The 27,430-nt window shown below is 54.4% G+C and overlaps 2 protein-coding genes across 2 annotated transcripts; both read right to left on the bottom strand.

Annotated features, from left to right (window-relative positions):
- Positions 1–4,020: 4,020 nt before the first annotated feature.
- LOC142026368 (ubiquitin carboxyl-terminal hydrolase 42-like) lies at positions 4,021–7,751 on the bottom strand. Its single transcript, XM_075019325.1, has 9 exons — positions 7,727–7,751; positions 6,957–7,157; positions 6,433–6,543; positions 6,255–6,357; positions 6,046–6,113; positions 5,814–5,884; positions 5,274–5,356; positions 4,929–5,040; positions 4,021–4,610 (listed from the first exon to the last, which is right to left on the bottom strand). The coding sequence occupies exons 1-9, from the start codon at positions 7,749–7,751 to the stop codon at positions 4,371–4,373; spliced, it is 1,014 nt and encodes a 337-aa protein (XP_074875426.1). The 3' UTR covers positions 4,021–4,370.
- A 2,617-nt stretch (positions 7,752–10,368) lies between these two features.
- On the bottom strand, positions 10,369–14,332 carry LOC142026369 (ubiquitin carboxyl-terminal hydrolase 42-like). The gene is made up of 11 exons (XM_075019326.1): positions 14,317–14,332; positions 13,516–13,716; positions 12,956–13,066; positions 12,778–12,880; positions 12,563–12,630; positions 12,332–12,402; positions 11,703–11,785; positions 11,343–11,454; positions 10,937–11,077; positions 10,618–10,718; positions 10,369–10,522 (listed from the first exon to the last, which is right to left on the bottom strand). Exons 1-11 carry the CDS (start codon positions 14,330–14,332, stop codon positions 10,369–10,371), a joined length of 1,161 nt encoding a protein of 386 aa, XP_074875427.1.
- Positions 14,333–27,430: the final 13,098 nt, after the last annotated feature.

Below are 27,430 nucleotides of genomic sequence, written 5' to 3' on the forward strand. Positions count from 1 at the left end.
CCCCTCCAAGCCCTAAAGATTTCTTCTGGAAGCTATATACACACACACCCCCTCCCCCAGGACCCTATGGATCCCTGCCTCTCCCAAGCCTGGACCATCTAGATCCCCTGGACTGCCTGGATCCCTCTGTTATTCCCTGCCCTGGGCCATATAGATCCCTCTGGACCCTATAGATCCCCCTGTCACAGGAGGACCCAGTCATCTGGACATGCAGGCAGCCCCAGGTGTCCAGGTAGTGGACCAGGGTGTCCAGGGGTAGATGCCCCCCCGACCCAGATGCCCTGTAACTCCCCTCAGCCCCATATAAACCCCATAGTTCCTCTCCCCCCGGGTCATATAGACCTTATAGGCCACTCTTTCCATCCCTATAGGCCCTCCCCACAGTTCTATAGACTCCCCCAGCCCCATATGGACCATATAACCCCCCCGCGGCCATATAGACCCTAAAACACCCCCCCCACACCCCCATATAGATCATCTCAGCCCCATAAAACCCCCACAACCGCCCCTCCAAACCCCATACAGCCCCCCCAACCCCATATAGAACACCCATCTCCTTAGAGACCCTCTACCCTCAGCCCCTCCCACACCTTTGTCAGGATTTAACCCCAGCCGGCAACTCAGCACCACGCAGCCGCTCGCTCGCTTCCCCCCCACGCAGTGGGATGGGGGAGAGAATTGGGGGGAAAAAAGTCAAACTCGTGGGTTGAGATAAGAACAGTTTAACAGGACAGAAAGGAAGAAACTAATAATGATAGTAATAACAATACTAAGGTGACAATGGCCTGGACAACGCCCCGAGAGACCCAACATGGACGTCGCGGGGAGGGGCCCGGCGTCCCTTCTCCTGACTGACGGGGGTCTCGGACACTCCTGGAACTGGGGTGGGAGAAGGTTCCAGAAGGCCGGGACCTGGGGCCCAGAAATAGGGGCACAGCGGAGCAAAAAAATCACACACAAAAGCTTTTTTCACTCTGCTGTAGTAAGATGCTGGCAGTCTCCAATGTGAAAAATCATGAGTCCAGCAAAGCAAAATAATGAGACTTTAAGCTCATGATACTTGAAACAAACCCGTGATTTGCCTTCTAGTAATTAAGACGGAATATACTTGTTACAGAGATAGAAGACTATCTGTATAACAGTTACATAGACAGTTATGTAGATAGAAGAGGTAAATAACTTCTAGCGAGAGCCTGAAAGAGTTGCAGATCAAAAGATGACTGGAAAAAGCATGTAGAAATCTTTGGAAAAGAGAAAATGTAACACAGTAAAAGGCATAGCAGAAATTAAAAACTGAAGTCGGAGACATTGGTTTTTGGAGGTTTTTTTCTTCCTTTGAACTGTGGGAGAGACTAATTTTGGAATGAACTGTCAAAGGAAATGATGACTAGACGCTCTCAGGCAGGAGCCTTTATGTTTCCAAGACGTTCAATTTGGCGCTGAGATACATAGATGAAAATGGCCATTGCGTGCAGGAGGTTGGAGTAGATGATCTTCCTTTGGTGTACCTGACCCTCCAAGCAGCGTACCTTGGTACAGGCACATACAGTATGGTGTCGGGGTTTAACCCCAGCCAGCAACTAAGCACCGCGCAGCCGCTCGCTCACTTCCCCCCCCCCAGTGGGATGGGGGAGAGGATTGGGGGGAAAAGTCAAACTTGTGGGTTGAGATAAAGACAGTGTAATGGGACAGAAAAAGAAGAAAATAATAATAATGATGAGAATAATAAAAGAATGAGAATATGCAAAACAAGTGATGCAGAGTGCAATTGCTCACCACTCGCTGACCGATGCCCAGTTAGATCCCAAGCAGCAGCTCGCCCCCCCTGCCCAACTCCCCGCAGTTTATATACTGCACATGACGTCACACAGTATGGAATACCCCTTTGGCCAGTTTGGCTCAGCTGTCCTGGCTGTGTCCTTTCCCAACTCCTTGTGCCCCTCCAGCTTTCTTGCTGGCTGGGCATGAGAAGCTGAAAAGTCCTTGACATAGTATAAATACTACTTAGCAACAGCTGAAAACGTCAGTGTGTTATCAACATTCTTCTCATACTGAACCCAAAACATAGCACTATGCCAGCTACTAGAAAGAAAATTAACTCTATTCTGGCTGAAACTAGGACATATGGCATGCCAAAATCCTCTTCAGTCTGACTACAAGTACAAAGAAGCATTAGAAATACCACGCTTAAGTCCCTCTGGATTAGTATTTCATCTGCTTGTGTTGTGAATACTGAAGGACTGCATCTGAAGGGGAGAGATGCTTTTTTCCAGTTTTATCCTTTTGCTGCCACCAGGCAGCAGATTAGGGCTGAGACAGGGCAACTCTAGCCCACCAAGTTCATTATCCAGTTATATACTCACCCACCCCAAGTTTGCCAAATTCCTTTGTTATGGCTGTTTATAGCTCCTGCCTCCACAGTCTTCCATGGCAATGAGTTTTGCACCGTGTAATTGAGTCTTGGTGGGGATGTGGAACTCCTCCCCCCCCCCCTTTTCTTTATTTTAAACCTTTTATTTGATTGTTTCTTTAGGTTTCAACCAGTTCTTGTCTTGTAAGAAATCGTGTCTAATCATTGGGGTATTGCTATTCATAATTTCACATTTATTTTACACCTCTCATACAGGAACAGTTTGGCGTTGTGGGTTGTTCTTCTTGCCCCAAGTGATTGCCTGATGTGCGTCTCCGGGGTGCTGAAACCCTCCTCCTCCGTGCTGAGGGGTCACACTCGGTGCTGTGCACAAACTGGCTGCAGAGGTCAGAGCCCCGATGTGGGGATCTGCTCCGCTTTCTCGGCCGCAGCTGAGCGTGCTCCCGAGCGGCCCTGGGTGTGGGAGCCCGCTTGGAGCTGGCATTGGAGGGCCCTGCAGCCGCATCATCCCTTGGGGCTCGGTCATGACGTGGAGGACTTGCTCTCCGCCTCCTCTTCCTCCTCGCGGAGCGGTGGTAGTCCGTGGTCTCCACAACCCGGCTGCGGAGAGCGTAGCCCTGCCGCAGGGATCTGCTCTGCTTCTGCATTGGCAGGGTTTGCTCCTGAGCAGCACTGGGTGCAGGAGCCGACTGGGAGGTGCCGTTGGAGGGCCCTGGAGCAGCAGCATCCCTGGGAGCGTGATCACGACTTGGAGGACTCCTCCTCCTCTTCCTCCTCCTCGTCCCTGTTGAGTGGTCGTAGTCTGTGGTGTCCACCAACCAGCTCCGGACATCTCTTCCCCACTGCGGGGATCTGCTCCGGGCCCTCTCCCTGGCACCGTTCCTCTGGCAGCGGGAAGGGCTGCATCCGTGCTCCTCTTTGGTGCTGTCTTCTTGCACGGTGTGCAGAGGGGCAAGTGGTGGAGAGCAGACCGGGCACGCAGCTTTCCTTCTGGACACCAGCCTCAGGCAGCCGCAGAAGAAGCGATGCAAGCAGGAGCCCACGTAGGAGGTGATGCTGAGCCTGCCTGGCCAGCCCGCAGATGCCTCCCATGCACCTGCCTGGGTTAGCTGTCTGGTGCTGGCTGGTGCAGAGGAGCTGCTGTCCTCTGGAGAGTCCTCCATGCCCACCGCCATGTCCTGCAAAGAGAGCTGTGCAAAGGTCCTGCCCTTTCCTGCTGAAAGGACCTGAACAGTGGGGAAACCCCAGCAGCTGTGGGAGGGGACAGCTAAGGGCCTCCCAAAGCCTCTCCTGGAGGGCTGCAAAGGCAGAAGGGCCAAAGGCGGACAAATGGGGTGGATCGAGGTGGGATGCTTTGAGAGGGAGCAGCCTTGCGGCTGTGAAGAAAGCGGCAGCGTGGGAGGGAGAAGAGAGCAATGCCAAGATCCCAGAAAGAAATCTGCTGTCCCTCTGGTGCCCTGAGCCACCTCCCCAGGTTACCTTAGTCCTAGGAGGCAGACCCTCTGGTCCCACAGCATCCTCCTGCTTGCCCTCGGCCCCGCATTGACTGAGGGAGGAACAGGCATATGCTGGTGCCAGTGAGGAAGGCACCCTTTCTCCCATTTTCAAATCAGAGCACCTGGAGAAAAAATTTCGATGCACCATCGATCAGAATTTCTTCCTACCAGCTAACCTAATCCTACCCTCTTTCAGTTTAAAACCGTTCCCCCTAGTCCTATCACTACAATCCCTCGTAAAAAGTCCCTTCCCGTCTTTCCCTTACTCTCCTGTTATTACCTGACGTAAAACAGCAAATAGGCTTGCTGCTGGAGGACCGTGCTGATGTCACAATGACCCACAGATGAATCGTTCATCTCGTACCACAGTCCATTGCTGGCCTGTAAAAAAAAAAAAGGCAACGATATGAATCGTTGTTCATCAGGAGATGAACTGCATGGTTTCCCCACAAAAACGCAGGCAGAAAAACTCCAGAACCGCCAAAACAAACCCAAGCCAGCCTCTAAGGAGACGTTCTCCCCCAAATCCTTGGCTGCCGGTACCATTGCCGTGAAAGTTTGTCTTCCTTTTTCTCTTGGCGTGGAAGGAAGTTTCTCTTTACCTTTGTGTAGCAGAAATAGTGTCCCGAATGACACCCGTTACCGCTGTGCACCAGGACAGCGTATAAAGAGTAGAAGAGCGACTCTCCGTCTGGCTGAGACATGTACGGGCGAAGATCCAAGCAGTTGGAATACTTCACGACCTACGGAGAGACCAAGAGTGCTCAGAAATGATCCTGAAATACTACACGAAATATCCCTCCAAGACCAGGGGCCAGAGGTGTATAAATACATCTTTGGGGCTCACGAACACTTGGTTTTTCCCTAAAGCAACCTAAAGGTAATGGTTTGGGTGGCAGGAAACTATTGTCGGCCAAAGAGTACGTCCTTGTCTTCCCGCAGCAACTCTTCTCTTTCCAGAAGGGAACACAATAAAACTCAACAGCTTGTGAAAGTGCGGACCACCATGAGAAATATCCCGCTCCGGGAAGAAAAACGTTGCCCTCTGGTTGCATACTCACCTTGTTGATCTTCCCGCCGGTGAAATCTTCGAACCTTTTCAGGCACACCGTGAGGACCCTGGGCGCGCCATGGATTGTAAACCTCTTGGAGGCGGCGACCATCTTGTTACACCTTGAAACCGAGCACAGAGCCTTCGTATATGCCCTATCTTGCCCCAAAAAGGCCAGACACCCTTTCGTGTCTCCCCCACCCCTACGCTGTTTTAAGGCTGCTCAGATGCATAAAGCCATATTAAAATATTTGTGCCTGATCATTGCGCATCTAACCTACGCGAAAAGATGGCTTATGCTGGAGTATGCGCAGCACCTTCACGCAGGATCTAATATTGTTAATAATCATCTTACTGGCTGCATTTAAAGCAGTTTTCGCCATCCAGCTGCTCGGGTTTCACAAAGTCCGCCAGCGCTGCGGTGACAGATGAGGCTGCCTGGAGGAGTGAGAAAGGAGAGAGCTGATCTCCGGGAAATACTGATCTCCGGGAAATGTCCTCGCCCAAACACTTTATCAAGAGTTGACAAGACGACCCAGGTAGCTGACGCTGAGGAGAGACGCTGTGGACCCGCGAGGAGGCAGAAAGAGGGTACGATGCCGAATATTTCCCTCAATTCCTGGGGCTATCCAGAGTTACGTCTCTGTGCCACTGCTCGGTTCAGCTACCGATGGTGTGCAGGGTCATCGATAACGAAAATAATACAACCCGTCAGCCTAGGGGTCCGACGGGTGTCGAGGGAGGGCAAAAAGAAGAAGGATGCAGAGGGATCCTTCCATTCTGCCGCCAAGCTCTCTTGTGTTCACACTACGTGTTTTTTAAAGCAACTGTGTTGATTCTGGAAAGCTACGGGGGCCTTGGCGACATCTCGAAGCACGATTACAAACTCCCTTACTTTGATATCCAAAGGAATGTCCAGAAAGGCCTCGTAGGAATCGGAAACCGCTTTGCAGCTCGAGCACGTGACTGGAAGGAAATTCAAAATGCTCAGGGATAGGGGAAGTCGACCGGCTGTGCCGCTCTACGTCCTTCACACCTACTATGCCAGTCACACCATCGGCTGCTCATCACAGGCAGACAGAAGGACACGGACAATTCCAAGGAGAGCAACGGTTGTGGAAAAGTACCTCTGGATCGCAGAAAGCCCCCAAATATTTGGTGGACGATGGTAGTCGATTCAGAAGAGATGTCCAAGCTGGAAATAAATGGTAAGGCAGAGAGTTATTATCATCTCCTCCAGGTGTGAAAGCCCTGGGCATAGTTCTTCCTTGATGGCACTACACCAAGGAGTCCGAAGGGCTTGGGAACATTGCAAAATTAATTTGCTGGTGCTTACTTGCTGATTCCATTCAGACAAGCTCTCTGCATGGCATCAACAGTGTAACGTAAGAACTCGTGGGCATCCTCCTGCGTGCCAAGCTGGAAATGTTCTCCTATTACTAAAAAAGAAGAAGTTAGTAGCTTTCTCCTACAAGAACAGAAGAAAACTCGTCCAAGCCCCTGAGATGACTCACGTGAGAGAACACTGATGACAGCCGAAGGGTAGATGGCACTGCCCGAGGAGCGCAGGACTCTGTTAACGTGGCTTTCCATTCTACACATCACGCAGAAGCCTCGCTGGTGACCTGAAGAGGAAAGGAGGGAAGCAAGAGCCTTGGGTGAGCAAAATATCCACAGCGATGGGAAACCTAGTGGGGATTTTGAAGTTCTAAGTCTCCCCATCCCAACAAGCCCAGGCCGTTTTAGTGCAGAGAAAACTTTCTTCAGAGGGATGTTAAGCTGACAGAATATTTCAATAAAGCAAAGAGGGTTTAACCTGCAGGAATAGGGACCAAGACCTGGGGCTAGAAAGGGGTGCCCTTCTGAAGATGAACACGGCTCGATACGACAGGTGCCTTCTAGGCTTGAGCATTCAAAGACGACCAACTCGGGGGAACTGGGAAAGAAGGGCTGCTTTTTTTCTCTTCAATTCCAGATTCTTGGAATCCTGGGGAAGTGCCTGACAGGTTGACAAGGAGACGTTCCTCAAAGTACTCACACGACTGGCTGTGCTCACGAGACAGCAGGTAGTTGGCCAGAGGTGGGGTGTAGGTCAGGCACTGCAGGATGGAGTTGAGGAAACACAGATTGCTCGGGTTGTGGAGTCCGGCTCCAGCTCTCCATTGCTGCTGCCAGTCCATGTAAATCCTCTCCGGTGGAAAAAGGATCCTTTGCGGCGGAGCCATCCCCTCAGTGACGACTGCAGGGAAACGACATTTGAAAAGAGATGAGACAATATTGTTGCACGAAAGCACATGTAAAAAAGTTGAGTTCTTGACAGGAGTACGACCAGCTTAAACATCCAACCTGGAAGCATCAGGGGAAGCCTAACGCTGCCATCGAAAGTTTTCTGGTCAAGAAAGAGTTTTGGAAAACAATGTGTTGCCCTGCTTGCTTTCCCTAAAGTCCAACAAAGCCACACTCGGACTTCTACCTTCCTTTCCCTCTAGAGTCTTGAACTTCATTATCAAGCCTTCCCTCTTCCTGACTGTAATTTCAGGAAAACAAGCCCAGAAGGTAACCCTACTAATGTCAGATCTTTCTACGAGCAATGTCTTCTTTCGAAGACTGTACACAGTGGCAGAGCAGTGACCAAAAAACGCGTCTCCCTGCTTGAAAACACCTGGGTAAGTCTGGGTGCCATCAGGAAATGCCCCAGAATTCCCTCTCGGTTGTCAGGACCTCAACATCTAGGGACGGAGCACCAGCCACCTCCATTGCCTTTGGGGATTCCCAGAACCCAAGCCTGCTGCCGAAGTTGTTACTCACAGGACTCGTTCCCCATCACGGCCATCGCTCCTCGCCGGAACAGAGGGCAAAGCTCGGGATGACAAAGGATCTCAGGACACGCTCCGGAAAGACAAGACCGGCGCAAATCCCGTCACCTGATGGCAAAGAAATAATCGTAGCTCAACAAAATGATTAAAAAACTTCCGGCCGCTACTTTAACATCTGCCTTTGCCGTGCTCCTTTTCTGCCTCCTTTCCTACCGCTTCTTGCCGTTCTAGGCTGAGCCCAACGCCTCGGACTACGCTACCACCCCCTCTACTTACCTATCCTAGGATATAATAAAGAAATAATAATTAGCAAACAGGAACTCTGCCCGTAGCCCACCTCTGGCCAGCCCATCAAGGTGCAACAGCTCAGCCTACAGCTCCGACGGTATAGACCAGCCTATACTTTTATCCCGTTATCTACCCACTCTATGATCTGCCCTGAAAGTCAAACCATAATTACCTTTGTGCGAGGATGGCAGTTGAGAAGAAGCGAGCAGTAAACGATAAATGGTTGGGAAAAAACCCCAAACCAGTAGGCACTCAAGGAGCAGAGGAAGGAGCCGAGCTATCCCGAAGGCCAGCTCAGCCCAACTGGCTGCCCCTGGCTCGCTTTTTGGGATGCCAAAGCCGCGGCCAGGTGAGGTCACAAACGCCGGGCAGGCGCCGCATCGCTGCCCCTTTGTGACACGGGGGCTGTGGCCACGGACCGGGCACCTCAGGTAGCCAGCAACTGGGAGCCACTGGGCTTCCCCACGTACTGCTGGCAAAGGGCTGGTCATCCCTTGAACAGAGCTCCCACGTCTTCCCTGAGCCGCACCAGCCAGATGAATAAAAAGCTGCCCAGGGCCGTAATGAAGCGTCTTCACATCCGGGTTGACCTTGGATTTCTTTTCCACTCTTCCCAGGTCCAGGATTGCGTCTGAAGAGGTTCGTGTAGCGAAGCACGTGGTCTCTCGCGGGTTTATTTCCAATGGATTTTTAATCTGCCCCTCGAGATAGCGATGGGAAACCTAGTGGGGATTTTGAAGTTCTAAGGACAGTCGGCCACAGGCTGACTCTGAACTGGCGCTGCCAAAGAAACGTCTTCAGCAACTGCGCTGGGTTGACCTTGGTTGGCTGCCAGGCCCCCACCCAGCTGCTCTCTCACACCCTCGAGCTCCAAAAAAACCATTTGTACGTGGCTTTTTAGCACCTTCGCAGTTCGTAGAATCATTTAGGTTGGAAAAGACCTTCAAGGTCATTGACTCCAACCAGCAACCATGCCCACTAAACCACGTCTTGAAGTGCCTCGTCTACGCGCTTTTTGAACCCCTCCAGGGATGGTGACCCCACTGCTTCCCTGGGCAGCCTGTTCCAACGCCTGACAACCCTTCCAGTAAAGGATTTTTTTTCTAATATCCAAACTAAACCTCCCCTGGTGCAACTTGAGGCCGTTTTCTCTCCTCCTACCCCTAGTTACTTGATAGTAGAGACCAGCACCCACCTCACTACACCCTCCTTTCGGGTAGTTGTAGAGAGTGATCAGGTCTACTCTCACCCTCCTTTTCTCCAGACTAAACCACCCCAGTTCCCTCAGCCGCTTCTCCTAAGTTCTCCAGACCCTTCTCCTTGGCCTCCAGACCCTTCACCAACTTGGTTGCCCTTCTCTGGACACGCTCCAGCACCTCAACGTCTTTCCCGTAGCGAGGGGCCCAAAACCGAACCCAGGACTCGAGGTGTCACCTCACCGGTGCCCACTACAGGGGGACAACCACCTCCCTGCTCCTGCTGGCCACACCATTTCTGATACAGGCCAGGATGCCGTTGGCCGTCTTGGCCACCTGGGCACACTGCTGGCTCATCTTCAGCCGGCTGTCAACCAACACCCCCAGGTCTTCTTCTGCCAGGCAGCTTTCCAGCCACTCTTCCCCAAACCTGTAGCGCTGCGTGGATTCTTTGTGACCCAAGCGCAGGACCCGGCACTTGTTGAACCTCATACAATTGGCCTCGTCCCATCCAGCCAGCCTGTCCAGATCCCCCTGTAGAGCCTTCCTACCCTCCAGCAGATCAACCCTCCCTCCCAACTTGGCGTCGTCGCCAAACTTGCTGAGGGTGCACTCCATCCCCTGGAGAAAAAAAGAGTGATCTGCATTTAGGGCTGTTCTTGCAGCTTTCTCTGGGGTTCAGTCATTTTCTTGGAGCGGTTTCTACAACAGACAGAAGACGTAACCAAGACTACAAATGGGAAAATTGATTGGGGTCTAACCCACCAGGTCTGCCCCTGTCAGAGCAAGTCCTCGTCTTTATCATCCCTACGGCCTCCATTTCATAGAATCATAGAATCATCGAATGGTGTGGGTTGGAAGGGACCTTAAAGATCATCTAGGTCCAAGCCCCCTGCCATGGGCAGGGACACCTTCCACTAGACGAGGTTGCTCAAAGCCCCATCCAACCTGGCCTTGAACACCTCCAGGGAGGGGGCATCCACAACCCCTCTGGGAAAACTCTCCCAGTGTTTCACCACCCTCACCGTAAAGAATTTCTTCCTAATATCTAATCTAAATCTTCCCTCTCTCACTTTAAAACTGTTACCCCTCGTCCTATCGCTACACTCCCTGATAGAGAGTCCCGCCCCATCTTTCCTGTAGGCCCCCTTTAACTACTCTTCTCTACATTAGCCAGCTTCAGACAGCAGGCAAGTCGCACTTTACACCAGGGCAGCAGCCTGAAGCCCAGCAAGGGAAGATAAGGACTGACGGGGGGTAGTTCAGATTCAACAGCACTGAAGGAGGCAGGTAGTAATTGTCTCCTATGACAGAAAGAGAAACAGGCAGGAGGAGAAGAAAAAGAGCAAAGGTAGGAAAAGGAAACGCATTCTGAACACATTTTAACACTTGTCATCACCTGACATAAAACAGCAAATAGGCTCGCTGCCTGAGAACTGTCTCGATGCCACAACCATCCACAGCCATATCGTTCATCTCGTACCACAGTCCATTGCTGGCCTGCAAAGAAAGGCATCAGTCTCTGGAGATGAACCGCATGGTTTCTCCACAAAAACACAGGCGGAAAACTACAGAACCAAGAGTACGCCAACACAAATCCAATCCAGCCCCTAAGGAGACCTTCTCCCTCCAATTCTTGGCCGCCAGTTACACTGCCAGGAAGGTTTGTCTTCCCCAGCACACATTTTTCCCTTGCTAGGAAGGAAGTTGCTCTTTACCTTTGTGTAGCACAAATAGTCTCCTGCATGACAGCTGTCACCACGATGCACCAGGACAGCATATAAGGAGTAGAGGAGCACTTCTCCAGCTGTCTGGGACATGTATGGTCGAAGATCCAAGTACTCAGGATACTCCACAACCTACAGGGAGACCAGGAGGGCTCAGAAACGATCCTGAAGTACTACATGAAATAGCCTTCAACAGGCATGGTTTGGCTGGCAGGAAACTGCTCCCGGCCAAAGCAGCTCTGTCGGAGCAGAGTACATGCTTGTCTTCCCACCGGAACTCTCCTCTCCTCGGAAGGGAACACGAAAAAGCCAACAGGAACAGCTTGTGAAAGAGCGTACTGCTTTGGGAAATCTCCTGCTCCGGGAAGAGAAAGTTGCCCTCCAGTGGCATACACACCTTGCTGATCTTCCTGCCGGTGCAATCTTCAAACTTTTTCAGACACACTGTGAGAACCTTGGGCGCGCAATGGACTGTAAACCCCTTGGAGGCAGCAACCATCTTGTCACACCTTGAAAGCAAGCACAGAGCCAAGTGCTGAAATGCACCCAATTTTCCCCCAAGAAGACCAGACAAGCTTTCTTGTCTCACACAGCCTTACACTATTTTAAGGCTATTCAGTACCATAAGGCCATATTAAAAAAAAGCTGCGTCTCGTTATCGTGCATTAAGCCTATGTGAAACGATGACTTCTGCTCAATGACATGCAGCACCTTCCCGCAGGATCTAGTACTACTGGGTCGCTAGTAATCATCTTACTTGCTACACTTAAAGCAGTTTTCACCATCCGGCTGCTCCGGTTTCACAAAGTCCTCCAGAGCTGCAGTGACAGAAGAGGCTGCCTGGAGGAGTGAGAGAGGAGAGCAGTGAGCTGCGGGCAGTGCCCTTGCCCAAACACTTACTAGGAGTTGACAAGAAGACCCAGGTAGCTGATGCTGAGGAGACGCGCTGTGAACCCGCAAGCAGTGTCCAGAAGGAGGCAGAAAGAGGGTATGATGCTGAACATTTCCCTCAGGGAACTGAATTCCTGAGGGATTCCCGGGGCTATCAAGAGCTACTTCCCTGTGGCACTGCAGGGTCATCAATAATGAAAACGATACAACCCATCAGCCTGGGAGCCAGATGGGGTGCTGAGGGAGGGCAAAAGGAAGAAGGATGAGAGAACATCAAGGGTGCAGAGAGGATAATTCGTACTTGTCCAGCTTAAAGCCAGCACCTACAAGGAGATCAATGCCATGGCCTCCCCGGAAGAACTCAGCCCATTCCACTTCTGACCCTCCACCAAGCTCTCTTGTGTTCGCAGCATACGTTTTTAAGTCAACAGCATGGATTGCGGAAAGCTACAGGGGCCTTGGGATGTCTTGAAGCACAGCTATAAACCCTCTTACTTTTATATCCAAAGGGACATCCAGGAAAGCCTCGTAGGAATCGGAAACTGCTTTGCAGCTCAAGCACGTGACTGGAAGGCAAATCAAAATGCTCAGCGATAGGGGAAGTCACTGGCTGTGCCAGTTTCCGTCCTTCATACCTACTACGCCGGTCACACGATTGGCTGTTTATCACAGGCCAACAGAAGGGCACAGACAATTCCAAGTTGAGCAATAGTTGCGGAAAAGTACCTCTGGATCTCAGAAAGCCCCCAGATATTTGATGGATGATGGTAGTTGCTTGAGAAGACATGTCCAACCTGGAAATAAATGGGAAGGCAGAGAGTGTTCTCCTCCAAGAGTCTTGCTTTGTCTGAAAGCCCCGGGCATAGGTTTTCCTTGGTGGGAGTACATCAAGGAGTCCAAAGGGCTTGGGAACATCGAAAAGGTAATTTGCTTGTGCTTACTCGCTGCTTCCACTCAGACAAGCTGTCTGCATGGCATCGACAGTATAGTGTAGGAACTCGTGGGCATCTTCCTGCCTGCCAAGCTGGAAATCTTCTCCTATGCCTAAGAAAGAAGAAGTTAATAATTCTCTCCTACAAGAAGGGGAGAAAACCTGTAAAAGCACCTGAAATGACTTACGTGTGAGGACGTTGATGACAGCGCTAGGCTGGATGGCACTGTCCGAGGAATGCAGGACCTTGTTAACGTGCGCTTCCATTATGCACATCATGCAGAAGTCTTGCTGACGACCTGAAGAGGGAGAGAGGGAGGGAGGGAAGCAAGCTCTTCAGGTTAGCATAATAGCCATAGCGATGGGAAACCTCATGGAGATCCTGAAGTTTTAAGAACAGTCTCCACTCCTCCCAAGGTGCCAACGTCCCAACAAGCTCGGGACATTTTAGTGCGTAGAAAAGTTTCTTCAGAGGGATGCTTAACTGACAGAAGTTTTCTGTGCAATAAGCAAAGAGAGTTTGACTTGCAAGAATAGGGACCAAGACCCGGGGCTAGAAAGAAGTGCCTCTCTGAAGATGAACACACCTAGATAAGACAAGCGGCTGCTAGGCCTGAGTGTTCAAAGAACAACTCCTCGTGGGGTCAACAAAGAAGGGCTGCTTTTCTCCTAAATCAGATTCCAGATTCTGGGAATCCTGGGGAAGTGCCCAACAGATGTACAAGGAGATGTTCCTCCAAGTACTCACACGACTGGCTGTGCTCACGAGAGAGCAGGTAGTTGGCCAGAGGGGCTGTGTACGTCAGGCACTGCAGGACGGAGTTGACGAAGCACGTATTGCCCAGGTTGTGCAGTCCCGCTCCAGCTCTCTGTCTTTGCTGCCAATCCATGCGAATCTTCTCCGGGGGAAAGAGGATCCTTTGTTGTGGAGCCATTTCCTTGGCAATGACTGCAGGGAAATGACATTTGAAAAGAGATGACACGATTTTGTTGCACAAAAGCTTTTAAAAAAAGTCGAGTTCTGTACAGGAGCACTCAGGACAACCAGCTCTAACCTCCAACCCAGAAACACTGGGGGAAGCCTAATGCTCCCATTGATATTTACTGGTCAAGAAACAGTTTTGGAAGATAGGCTGCACCCCTGCTTATTTTGCCAGAAGTGCAACAAGCCCACACTCTGATTTCTGTGCCCAGGGCTACCTTCCTTTCCCTCTCGAGACTTGAATTGGATTCTCAGGTCAAGTCTCCCCTCTTCCTGATTGTAAATTGATGAAAACAAGCAAGTATCTAGCACAGAAGGTAACCCGACTGATGTCAGATCTTTCTGCGAGCAAGGTCATCTTTCAAAGTCTTGTACTAGTGGCAGAGGAGTGACAGAGGAGCGTTTCCCTGCGTCTAATCGGAAGCACCTGGCTAAGTCTGGCTGCTGTCAGGAAATGCCCCAGAATTCACTCTAGGTTGTCAGCACATTCAGGGATGGAGCACCAGCCACGTCCTTTGCCTTTGGGGATTCACAAAGCCTAAGCCTGCTGGCGAAGCCGTTACTTACAGGAGTCGTTCCCCATTGCGGCCATCACTCCTCTCAGGAACAGAGGGAAAAGCTTTGGATGACAAAGGAGGTCAGGACGTGCTCCAGAAAGAGAAGATCGGCGCCAATCCTGTCTCCTGATCACAAAGAAATAACTGTAACTCAACAAAATGCTGAAAAAAAAACCCAAACGCAACCCACAGAACAGCATCCGCCACCAACAGTGTTTCAGTGGCACTTGTAACCGCTGTCGAGCTGCAGGCTGATGGCCCCACTGTCCCTGTCACAGGACTCCAGTTGCCAGCAATTACCGAGGCCCTTTTGAAAGACTGCATTGCGTGTCACCTTCTCTGAAGAGGACCTGCTGCTTACCTGTGGCTAGCCTTAGCAGCAGAGCCCTCGGGCTCTCCAGCCCACACTTGCTCACCTTGGATGCAGGAGTGACCGGCTTTCGGCCACTATTTTAACGGCTGCCTTTGCCGTGCTCCTTCTCTGTCTCCCTTCCTACCGCCTCAGTCAGGGCAGGCTTCTTGTCATTCTAGGCTGAGCCCAACGCCTCAGACTACACTGCCACCCCCTACTTACCTATCCTAGGATATGGTAAGGAAATAGCAAACAGGAACTCTACCCGTAGCCCACCTCTGGCCAGCCTATCAAGGTGTAATAGCTCAGCCTGCAGCTCGGAAGGCGCAGACCAGCCTGTACTTTCATCCCGTATCTACCTACTCTATGATCCGTCCTGAAAGTCAAATCAGAATTACCTTGGAAAGAGGATGGAAGTTGAGAATTGAGCAGTAAATGATAAATGGTTGGGAAAATGTAGGCACGCAAGTAGCAAAGGAAGGAGCTGAGGTATCCCGAAGGCCAGCTCAGCCCAACTGGCTTTTGCTGGCCTGCTTTTCAGGATCCCAAGACCTGGCCAGGTGTGCTCACAAGCAGGGGAGGCTTTCTTCTTTTTATCTTCAGAGAAGTCTGGCAGGCAAAGCTGAAAGTGATGGAAACAGAACAGATGGCTAGTTTGAAGCAAAAACAAGAGGTTTTGGTGACTTAGTTTTGTCTTCAACTCGTTTTATGCCACTGCATTGGTATATCAGTGATACAGATGCTTCTTGAACCTTCCATAAGGGTGTTTTCCATGTGAAAATGCAAAAATCCCCCTGTGGTTTTCAGAGCAAAGCTAGAGAATACGTTTCGGCCTAGTATGTATGCCAAGTTTTTGGTTTACATGCATAACTGAGTTCACCCTGAGAGTCACTGCCACTATGATTCCAGTTGCCCCCAGCATGGCCCCAGAGTCCCACAGCATGGTCCTAGATGCTCCCAGTATGATGCCAGTTGCCCCCAGTGTGGTCCCACTTGCTCCCAGTATGATCCCAGATGCCCCTAGGGTGGTCCCAGTGGTCCTCATAAGTAAAGAGGGGGGGAATAGGGGATAGGGGGGACCCCAAAAATTTGAGGGCAGGGGGGCACCTACCTGTCTGCGCCAGGGAGGTGATGCTGACCGGCCGGGGCATGCTGCTCGTGCGTGGAGATATATGGGGGTGCCACCGCCAATGCTGTCACAGCCCCCCCCTTTGAAACCCCACAGCGGGGGTCTCACCTCCTGCCCCCTCACCAGCCAGGGGAGAGCTGTGGGGAGAGAAAATGGGGGGTGAGTGGGGGTGGGGAAGAGATGGGGGGACTGAACGAGAAGGGTGGGGGGAATAGGGGGGGTCACCTGAGTGCGCCGCAGCTCCCCGTACTCCGGCCGCAGCACCTCCAGCACCCTGCACTCCAGCAGGTCTGTGATGTGGAGCAGACCTTCCCAAGATGGTGGCAGGGAGAGGGTGTGGGGGGGCAGACCCTTCCAAGGTGGCGTCCAGGAAGGTGGACTCCTCTCAAGATGGCGGCCCTGAGGGAGGACAGCGTCACCTATTGCCGGGGTCCAGGACATGGCGGCCCGCTTCCTTGTGAGAGGCCAGCAGCAGGTTGGACTGCGCCCGCTGGAAACGCCAGACCTGTGGGGCAGAGGCTGTGGGGCTGGCCCCATGGCTGGTGTGGGGTGGGCTGCCCTCCATCCTCCTCCTCCTCCTCCTTGCCTGGGACTTGTGGGTCAAGTGCTTGAGGGCGATGTCGGCCAGGCTCTTGAAGAAGAGCTTCTCCCACAGACACACCTGTGGGGAGGGGAGGAGATGGCCACCAGTGATGGAGGAGGAGGAAGGTTCACAATGGTGGCCAGGGATGAAGGAGGAGAAGGGGTCAAAATGGCAGCCAGGACGGGGCAGCAACTCACCTTGTCGGTGATGGGGAGGTAGCAGCAGCTGGCGGCGCAGACAGGGCACGGACCTGCGTGAGAAACCAGACTCGAGCACCCCTCCAAAATGGCGGTTATGAGGGAAAAAGTTTGGCAAGATGGGAGGGGGAACCCTTTGGTGAGGTGGACGGGGGGCGGGAATCCCTCCCTTCCGCCATGTTATGGATATAAGGTGAGGGGGCATCCCTCCCTTCCGCCATTTTAGGAGGTTAAGGTCAGGGGGCTCCTTCCCTTCTGCCATTTTAGGGGTTCAAGATGAGGGGGGTGCCCCTCCATTTTGTAGGGGTGAAGGGGCTCCTACCTGCGCCCCTGCACACCGCACGGAGGACGTGGCCGCACCTGGCGACGGCAAAGCGGGCTCCCTCTTGGCATAAGCAGCGCTTGTACTGGAACCAGTCCATGCTGGGGGGGTCAGCCGCCTGCTAGGGTGTCCGTGTCCCCGTCCCCCCCTTCCGTACCACGACCTGCCGGCTGTGGCAGCGCCAGGACCCCTTCACCCCTCAGTCTGTGAGGAAACGGAAGGGCAACGGCCGTTAAAAAGGGCGGGAAGCCTGAGAGGGCGGGGCTACTGCAGAAGAGGGCGGAGTCACCGTTACAAAGGGCGAGGAGACTGACAGGGCGGAGCGACTGCGAGAGGGGGCGTGGCCAGGGTGGAAAGGGGTGGAGCCATGGCTACAGTGGGCGGGGAGCAGGCTGGGATGAACTGGGATCGTGCTGGGAGCAACTGGGAGGGACTGGAACCACACTGGGAGGAACTGGGATCATGCTAGGATCAACTGGGAGTAACTGGAATGACGTTGGGAGTGAGTAGGAGCAACCAGGAGCATGCTGGCAGGAAATGGGATAAAGTTGGTTGCAACTGGGATGATGTTCGGAGTAACTAAGATCAACTGGGGTCATGCAGGGAGCAACTGGGAGTGACTGCAACCACACTGGGATGAGCTAGGAAGATGTTGGGAGCATCTTGGATGATCTTGGGAGTAATTAAGATTAACTGGGATCATGCTGGGAGCAACTGGGAGTGACTGGAACCACACTGGTAGGAACTGGGATCATGTTGGGGGCATCTGGAGGCAACTGTAATGAAGTTGGGGGTGACTCGAAGTGACTAGGAGTAACTGGGAGCAGACTGGGATCCACTGGAATCGTGCTGGGAGCACCTGGGAGGGACTGGAACCACACTGGAAGGAAAAAGGATCATGCTGGAGGCAACTGGGGGCAACTGGAATGACATTGGTCGTGACTAGGAACAACCAGGAGCATGCTGGGAGGAACTAGGATCATGCTGGGAGCAACTGGGAGTGACTGGAATGACGTTGGGAGTGACATTGGGAGTGACTAGGAGCAACTGGGAACATGCTGGGAGCAAGTGGGATCATGCTGGGAGCAAGTGGGAGTGACTGGAACCACACTGGGAGGAACTGGGATCATGTTGGGGGCAACTGGGATAGTGTTAGGCGTGACTAAGATCAACAGGGATCGTGCTGGGAGCAACTGGGAGTAACTCGAACCAGACAGGTAGGAACTGGGATCATGTTGGGGGCAACTGGGGGCAACTGGAATGACATTGGCAGTGACTAGGAGCAACTGGCAACATGCTGGGAGCAACTGGGATCATGCTGGGAGCAACAGGGTGTGTCTGGAACCAGGCTGGGAGCAACTGGGATCTTGTTGGGGGCAACTGTGGGCAACTGGAATGACGTTGGGAATGACATTGGGTGTGAATAGGAGTAACTGGGAACACGCTGGGAGGAACTGGGATCATTCTGGGATCAAGTGGGATGATGTTGTTGAGAGTGACTAGGATCAACTGGGATCATAATGGGAGTAACTGTGTGTGACTGAAACCACACTGGGAGGAGCTGGGATCATGTTGGGGGCAACTGGGGGCAATTGGAATGAAGTTGAGAGTGACTCGAAGTGACTAGGAGCAAGTGGGAACATGCTGGGAGGAACAACTGGGATCATGCTGGGAGCAACTGGGAGTAACTGGAACCACACAAGGAGGAACTGGGAGCTTGTTGTGGGCAACTGGGATAGTGTTGGGAGTGACTAAGATCAACAGGGATCATGCTGGGAGCAACTGGGAGTAACTGGAACCACACAAGGAGGAACTGGGAGCTTGTTGTGGGCAACTGGGATAGTGTTGGGAGTGACTAAGATCAATAGGGATCATGGTAGGAGCAACTGGGAGTAACGGGAACCACACTGGGAGGAACTGGCATCATGATGGGGTCAACTGGGCGCAACTGGAATGACGTTGGGAGTGACATTGGGAGTGACTAGGAGCAACTGGGATCATGCTGGGAGCAATTGGGAGTGACTGGAATCACACCGGGAGGAGCTGGGATCATGTTGGGGGCAACTGGGAGTGTGTAGGAGCACAGTGGGGGCAACGGGGATATACTGGGAGCAACTGGGACTACTCTGAGGGAAACGAGGGAAACTAAGATCGTACTGGGAGTGACTGGAATCATACTGGGAGTGCCAGGGAGTGAGTCAGAGCCTTCTGGGGGCAACTGGGATCATATGGGGAGTTACCAGAATAATACTGGGACTGACTCGGAGTGACTAGGAGCATGCTGGGGAAACGGGGATCACAGTGGGAGCCACTGGAATCAAACTGGGAGTGACTCAGACCATGCTGGGGGCAACAGGTACCATGCTGGGGGCAACTGGGATCATACTGGGTTCATACTGGGAGGAAATGGCAGCAGCCCTGGCCCCCCGCCCCCCATCCCCGGTCAATAAACGCGGAGCTGCTTGTCCGGACGCCTGGGTCCCCCAGGGTGCCCTGCGGCTGGGGGAGGAGCGATGCAAATTCATGCTAATAACACCCCGCGGCTTCTCCCCCCCTCCCGCCCCCGCTCTGCACCTCCAGGGCACCATCGAGACGCGGCCTCCGGCGGCGCAGAGCGGCCGCGCGGGCGCCTATTGGTCGGACGGTGGGTGGGCGGGCGGGCGAGCGAGCAGAAATGACGTCAGTACAGGGCCGACGCGGCGGGAGGTTTGAATCCGGGCGGCGGCGGCCGCAGCTTGTGGGGGGGTTCGGGTGTGGCGTCACGTTGGGGGGCCTGATGCCCTAGCGGGTCTGTGAGGTCAGGAAGGGGGAGCCGGGGGGGGGTGTGTGTGACGGAGGGTGGGACCCGAACTTTTGGGTTTCCCCCCCCGTGACCCCCCCGAACACCCGGGTTCCTTCCCCCTCCCCGCAGTGGGCGTGGCCTCGCCATGCCCCGCCCCTAGCCCCCCGCCATCGCCCCGACGGACCCCGCGGCCCCACAGGGAGTGGGGGGAGAACCCCACCCTATGGATCCCTGCCGCCCCCCCGGATGCTATAGACCCCTGACCCAATAGAACCCGACCCTATAGATTTCTCCCTCCCCTTGTCCGTACCGATCCCCCAGACCCTATAGATCCTTCCCTCCCTCCAGCTCTACAGATCCCCCCAGACCCTATAGATCACTACCTTTCCCCCCTTGAACACTGTAGATTCTGCCCCCCCATCCTGGAAGCTACACACACACACACACACGACCCTATGGATCCCTGCCTCTCTCTAAGCCTGGACCATCTAGATCCCCTGGACTGCCTGGATCCCTCTGTTATTCCCTGCCCTGGGCCATATAGATCCCTCTGGACCCTATAGATCCCCCTGTCACAGGAGGACCCAGTCATCTGGACATGCAGGCAGCCCCAGGTGTCCAGGTAGTGGACCAGGGTGTCCAGGGGTAGATGCCCCCCCGACCCAGATGCCCTGTAACTCCCCTCAGCCCCATATAAACCCCATAGTTCCTCTCCCCCCAGGTCATATAGACCTTATAGGCCACTCTTTCCATCCCTATAGGCCCTCCCTACAGTTCTATAGACTCCCCAGCCCCATATGGACCATATAACCCCCCCGCGGCCATATAGATCCTAAAACACCCCCCCGCCCCATGTAGATCATCCCAGCCCCATAAAACCCCCACAACTGAACCTCCAACCCCATAGAGCCCCCCCAACCCCATATAGAACACCCATCTCCATAGAGACCCTCTACCCTCAGCCCCTCCCACATCTTTTTCGTTCCTTCACCCCAGCCGGCAACTCAGCACCGCGCAGCCGCTTGCTCGCTTCCCCCCCACACAGTGGGATGGGGGAGAGAATTGGGGGAAAAAAAGTCAAACTTGTGGGTTGAGATAAGAACAGTTTAACAGGACAGAAAGGAAGAAACTAATAATGATAGTAATAACAATACTAAAATGAAAATAGTAATAATAAAAGGATTGGAATATACAAGTGATGCACAATGCAATTGCTCACCACCCACTAACCGATGCCCAGTTGGTCCCCGAGCGGTGATTCCCCCCCACAACCACTCCCTGCAGTTTACATACTAGGCATGACATCATAGGGTATGGAATACCCCGTTGGCCAGTTTGCGTCAGCTGCCCTGACTGTGTCCCTTCCCAACTCCTTGTGCCCCTCCAGCACAACACTAGCTGAGGTTGCATGAAAAGAGCTGCTTATAGAAAATACCGTTGTCCTGAAGATGTTCTGGGGAGCCCTTACACCGCTATTACATGGTGTTTGTGTGTGTGTTAACCTACTTGACAAGAGCGTTCTTGGGCACTCAAAACCTTAGGCTCTGTTTGTACCTTACAGAAAGACTGGCGTAACCAATCCAGTTGTCTTCCAAGTGGACCGAAGGCATAAGTAGACAACATTACACGATCCAGTATTTTTAAGGTGATTTTTAAGCTCCAGCCTATTTGAAGAAGACATCCACTGTACATTTAATTGAGAAAGATGCATGCAAGTATCCTTATTTACATTTTGCAGCATTAAAGGGACACACAACTTAAGAGTCAGGGAAGTTGCTTTTGCTTGCTGAAATGCAGCTTCCCACACAGAAGCATTAAAAGCAAGCAAGCTTTTAATAATCCCTCAGCAAGACAAAAGATTCTTGTCACTACAAATTTGACCATCATGTGCTGGAGGCAGTCCACACTGCACGTTTCCCCCTCTACTAACTTCTTCATATTAAGTGATTTAACTACAGGAAGCACGACCTGCATTTTTTTTCCAGTTGACTGTGTCCTTGTAACATTCAAATTGTAATATCAACCTTATGCAGAACTAGATCTTTCAAATTATTGAAGCCAGCTGTTTTTTCAAAGTAGTATTTGTTCCAATGTTTTTATTTCACACGAGTCCAGATCCAAGCAGGGTCTAAGGGAGAGGCTGTAAAGGATGTGGACCTTCAAGCACCTAGCATTCAGATCAACCACTCATGGTTTTGTTTTTATATGCGGTCATTCCCAAAAGCATGCAGCTACTTTCAACATTCTCTTAAATGGATGTTTCATGGATACCGTTTTTTCCTCCACAGTAACGTAATCCAGGTCAACATCTATGAACCCAGGCATCCAGGGGAGGACCCAGGCGTCCGGGGATGCAGGCAGCAGGAGGACCCATTCATCTGGACGTGCAGGCAGCCCCAGGTGTCCGGGTAGTGGACCAGGGTGTCCAGGGGTGCAGGCAGCCCCAGATGTCTCAGCACAGAGGCAGCAGGCAGCCCCAGGCAGCCCCTTCCCGCAGTCCTGTGGACTCCTCAGCCCCATATAGACCATATACTACCCCCTCTGGCGCCATATACACCCTAAAACACCCATATAGATCATCCCAGCCCCATATAGACCATATACTACCCCCTCCGGCACCATATAGACCCTAAAACACCTATATAGATCATCCCAGCCCCATATAGACCATATACTACCCCCTCCGGTGCCATATAGACCCTAAAACACCCCCCACCACCACCTATGTATATCATCCCAGCCCCATAATACCCCCACGACCGCCCCTCCAAACCCCGTACAGCCTCCCCAACCCCATAGAGAACACCCATCTCTAGAAGAGAATTGGGGGAAAAAAAGTCAAACTCATGGGTTGAGACAGGAACAGTTTAATAGGACAGAAAGGAAGAGACTAATAATGACAGTAACAACAATACTAAAATGACGATAATAATAATAATAATAAAAGGATTGGAATATACAAGTGATGCATGCTTGGGTCCCCTCCCAGACTCCTGGGTCCCCGACCAGCTCCCCGAAGAGGAGGCGACCGATGGTGCTGCAGGTGTAGAAGGGGAAAACCTCAAAGGGGCCCAGGGGGGCCTCTGAGAGACTGAAAGAGTTAATGTCTCAAACACTGCGGGGGGGCAAGTTCTGCTCAACTGAGACTCCCCACAAGAAGGAACCCCAGGGCAAAAGCAGCGGATCAGCACCCATCAGCAACAGGAGGGGGGTGCCGGAGGGTGCACAGCTCCCTGTTCGGATGTGCTGCTCCGGTACACTGAGCAGCACAGCTCACCCTGCATGGCCAAAGACCGCGTCTGCAGGGAGGGGGAGGTTATTCCCCAAAGGACCCCCAAGCCCAAAAGCTCACAGACTGATCAGGACACCTAATGAGTTCGAGTGCCCGCCCGAAGGAGGGCCAAGGATGAGCACACAAACTGAAGCCCCACGTCGTGCGCAAGCCCACCGGGACTGGAGCCCTCGGCTGACTGGCCCAACGCTGGACCCAGGACCGGTGAAATCTTTCTCTCTCTGTCTTGTTCTCTCTTTCCTTTTGCTTTCCCACAATCCCTACGCCTCATCCCTTTAGGCATGACCTACGCTGACCAAGTCTGGGACTAGGAGTGGATTCAGCCGCCCCCAGGCTCCTCTCGGAGAAGGAGCCTAGAAAGCAAGGGGGTCTGCTCTGAACCTCCTGACCCAACGGGAGGGATCTCCTTCTGCCCTGAAGTGATGGACATGGTCACCACAGGTGACACGGGGCCCCGAGGTAGCTCCGCGCCAACTCCTGTTGTGAGAAAGCCCACCGCCTCCTCTTATACCTCCCAAGTTCAGTTTCACCTTAATTTAGCCTGAGGGAATGCCGAATTCAACAGGACTCCCTGGGCTGTCCAGCCCAGGTCGTGACAGGGACCCGCCGTGGGAACACAGCTCCTGCGGGGGGGTGGGGGGGGTGTCAGAAGGGGGTTTTGGGGGCACAGGGGGGTATTGGGAGACGCCAAGGGAGTACTGGGGTACCTTAAGGGGGCTTGGGGTGTCCTAAGGGGATACAGGGGGTCCAAGGGGGTATTGGGGGGCCCTAAGTGAGGCTTGGGGGGGGATGGTCCCAGGCAGGTTCAGGGGGTCTCCAAGGGAGTATTGGGGTGTCCCAGGGGGATAGAGGGGATCCCTAAGGGTTCCAGGACCCCCCCCATGTGAGAGCATAGTTTTGGGGGGAGTGTTGGTGTCTCCAGGGGGGTACTGGGGGGCCCTAGGCAGGGGTTTGGGGACCCTGAAGGGGTTTTGGGGTGGCCCAGAGGAATATAGGGGACGTTAAGAGGGTATTGAGGTGTCCCAGGGGCTTTTATATAAGGGGCTTTTAAGGGGGGTTTGGTGTCCCCATGGGTGGCATTGGGGGTCCTAAGAGGGTTTTAGGGAGCCTAAGGGGGTTTGGGGTCCCTAGGAGGGTATGAGGGTCCCAAGATGGTATTGGGGTGCCTAGAGAGGATATTGGGATGTGCTAGGGTGGGGCACTAAGGGAGCTTTGGGGGTCCCTAAGGGGATATTGGGGATATTGGGGGACTCCAAGGGAATGCTGGGGGGTCCTGAGGGGATATTGGGGTTCCTTAAGAGGGTTTTGGGGCACCCGAGGGGGATGGGAGGGGCTCTAAGGGTGATTTCGGGGTCCCTAAGGGGATGGGGGGGTCGGGGTCCCAGGGCAGGTTTAGGGGTGCCTGGGGGGGCATCAGGGTCCTGGGCTCCCCAAGGGGTAAGTTGTGGTTTGTGGGAGCGGTTCCAGGGGCAGGTTTGGGGGTTCGGGTGGGGGGTGTCAGTTTTGGGGTGCCCCCCCAGGCACACGCACAGGATGGCCATGCCGGCAGGTGAGGCGGCGGAGGTGCAGCGCCCCGCAGGCCCCTGCCCTCCCCACCCTTTACCAGCGGCAGCAGCGCGACTGCCATTCCTGGGGGGGGGCAACATGGGGTGCACCCCGGAGGAGTGCCTATATTAGAGGGGGGACCCAGAAAGCCACACCCTTGAAGCCACGCCCCCTAGCCACACCCTCCATCACCCCCTCAGTATCCCCATCCCCCCCAAACTGCACCCCCAAGGGAAGGGTGCCCCAACCCCCACCCTGCACCCATGGGACCCTCCTAGAGCCCCCCCTGCGCCCTGGGGACCCCCCTCCAGCTCCCATGGGACCCGCTCAGCACCCATGGCACCACCCCAGGCCCCCTTCCTGGCACGTATGGTCCCCCCCAGCACCCATAGGACCCCCTGATGTCCCCCCAGCACCCATGGCCCCCCTGCCAGACCCACCCCAGCAGCAGCAGCAGCAAACCCCCATTTATTGGGGTGCCTGCAGTGGGTGGGGGTGTCCCTCAGACCACCCCCACCTCCAGCCCCTGCCGGCACCGGGCCAGCTGCAGGTCCTCGGGGTTGAGGGTGACGCGGCGGGCGTGCAGGGAGCAGAGGTGGGCATCCTCCAGCACCCATGGGACCCCCCCCGATGACCCCCAGCACCCATGGGACCCCCCCCGCAGCACCCACGTCCTGCAGGGCCACCAGTGCCATGCGCTGCCACCAAGAGCCCACCCCCCCGAGAGAAGAGCAAGCTGATCTCCCACACCTGGGGACACTGGGGGGGACACCATGGGGACAGCATGGGCACGAGGACACCCCGGGGACACCCTACCCCAGGGCAAGGGACACCCTGGGGCATGGGGACATGGGGGACACCACCCTGGGGACGGGGACATGGGGGACAGCACCCTGGGGACGGGGAGATGGGGGACAGCACCCTGGGGACAGCACCCTGGGGATGGGGACATGGGGGACAGCACCCTGGGGATGGGGGACACCACCCGGGGGACACCACCCTGGGGACAGCACCCTGGGGACGGGGACATGGGGACACTGCCAACCTGGGGACAGCACCCCGGGGACAGGGACAGGGGGACAGGCCCACCCTGGAGATGGGGACACGGGGGACACCTTGCCCTGCGGACAATGCCGGCGTGGGGACGCTGTGGCTGTGGGGACATGGGGACAGTGCCACCATGGCGGGAGGGGCACAGGGGACACCACGTCCTGGGGGACACCGTCGGGGGGCAGGAGGGGACCCAAGGACATTTGGGGGGGACAAGGACACCGTGTCATGGCGGGAGGGGAGGGGACCTGCGTCATGGCGGGGAATGAGGACACTGGGGGCTGTGACGGTGCTGGGGACATGGGGGTCCCACTGGGGGGGGATGCTGGGGATGGCAGGGGCCCGAGAGGCTTTCGGGGGTCCTGGGCCGGGGGGACAGGGAACAGGCCAGAGAGATGATGGGAAAAAAGAGAGGGGTGCCGATCAGGACAAAGCGGTGGAGAAGGGCAAAGCTGCGACGGCCTGCAGGACAGAGAGAGACGGCAAGACCGAGGGACGGGGAGCAGGAAAGAGGGAAAAGACGAGGCAAGTCCAGGGAGAGGTGGGGTGGCAGAGGAAGAGAGAGCCTTGGAGGAGAGGGAAAGGGGGGTCAGGGAGCAGAGCCCCGTCCCAGAGAGGAGGAGAGGTCCAGGTGTGAGGGTCGAGCCCCGAGGGACTGTCCTGAGAGCCTGGACAGCGCCCCGAGAGACCCAACATGGACGTCGCGGGGAGGGGCCCGGCGTCCCTTCTCCTGACTGACGGGGGTCTCGGCCACTCCTGGAACAGGGGCGGGAGAAGCTTCCAGAAGGCCGGGACCTGGGGCCGACAAACAGGGGCAGGCAGGAGTGAGAAAAACCCTGTCTCCCTCCCGACACCGAATTCCGACGCTGGAGCCGGGGCTGGTGAGCTCTCTCCACCCCCCACCCCCCACCCCCCTTTCTCTTCAAGTTGTTAAGGCAAGGCCTTAACCTTGGTTTCCCAGAGAGCCACATAGCTTCTTCGGGAGAAGCTAGACCTGTGAGGGGGCCCATGGTTACAGAAGAGTCCTTCTAGAGACTTCTCCCGTCAAAGCTGGTGTCTCTGTGTGGACCTTGAGTGTCATCTCACCTTAATCCACACTGAGGGGTTTTGCAGATCTCGGTCTCTTCCCCCCTCCCCACAGGTGGGACGTGACAACCGGGGAGCAAAAAAACTTAGGCGGAGGGAAAGGGGACGGGGCAGGGAGGGACTGGGACACAGAAGAGGGCTGACGTGACCCCAAGGGCCCAGGACTCGCCGGAGGTCCTGCTCTCTGCCCTGCCAGGCAAAGTTTAGAGTTCAGGCACTTCTTTCCCTCATCTGTCTGTCCTTTCCTCCCTTCCTCTTCTGTAGCTCCACTCGCTCGACTGTCCTCCACCTAAGAGAACACGCTGGTGCCTTGCAGCTCTTACAGCGCGAGGCTTCCGAGGTACACAGCCCTGCACGTGCGCACACACGCTCTACGTGGCCGTGCTGTGATTTTCCTTCCTTCCGTGGGCAGGGAGCGGGACAGAGAGGTGTGGAGAAGGAAAAAAACAGCACGGGGCTCTAGGACAGAGAGAGAGGAATTGGAAAATACAGGCAGGGAGTCAGAGGAAGAAAGAGGAGGGAGGCAATAGCGATGGACTAAAGGCAGAGAGGGAGGAATAACAAATGGGGGCAGGGGGCTGGACAGAGACCAAAACTAGCAGTTCTGGGCAGCTGCCCCCATTTCTTGAGCACTCCCCAGGAGCCTCGAGAAAAGTGCTGCCTGCAAAAGCCCTGCCTTGGGCCCAATCCTGCGCCCTGATGTTGGTGGCAGTCACCACCTTGCAGAGTGTTCAGGACGGGGGAAGAAAAGGCCAGCTGGGGGCAAAAAGCTTACCCAGCTGGTTT

Source organism: Buteo buteo, chromosome 33, assembly GCF_964188355.1.
Source record: "Buteo buteo chromosome 33, bButBut1.hap1.1, whole genome shotgun sequence".
Classification (NCBI taxonomy): domain Eukaryota; kingdom Metazoa; phylum Chordata; class Aves; order Accipitriformes; family Accipitridae; genus Buteo; species Buteo buteo.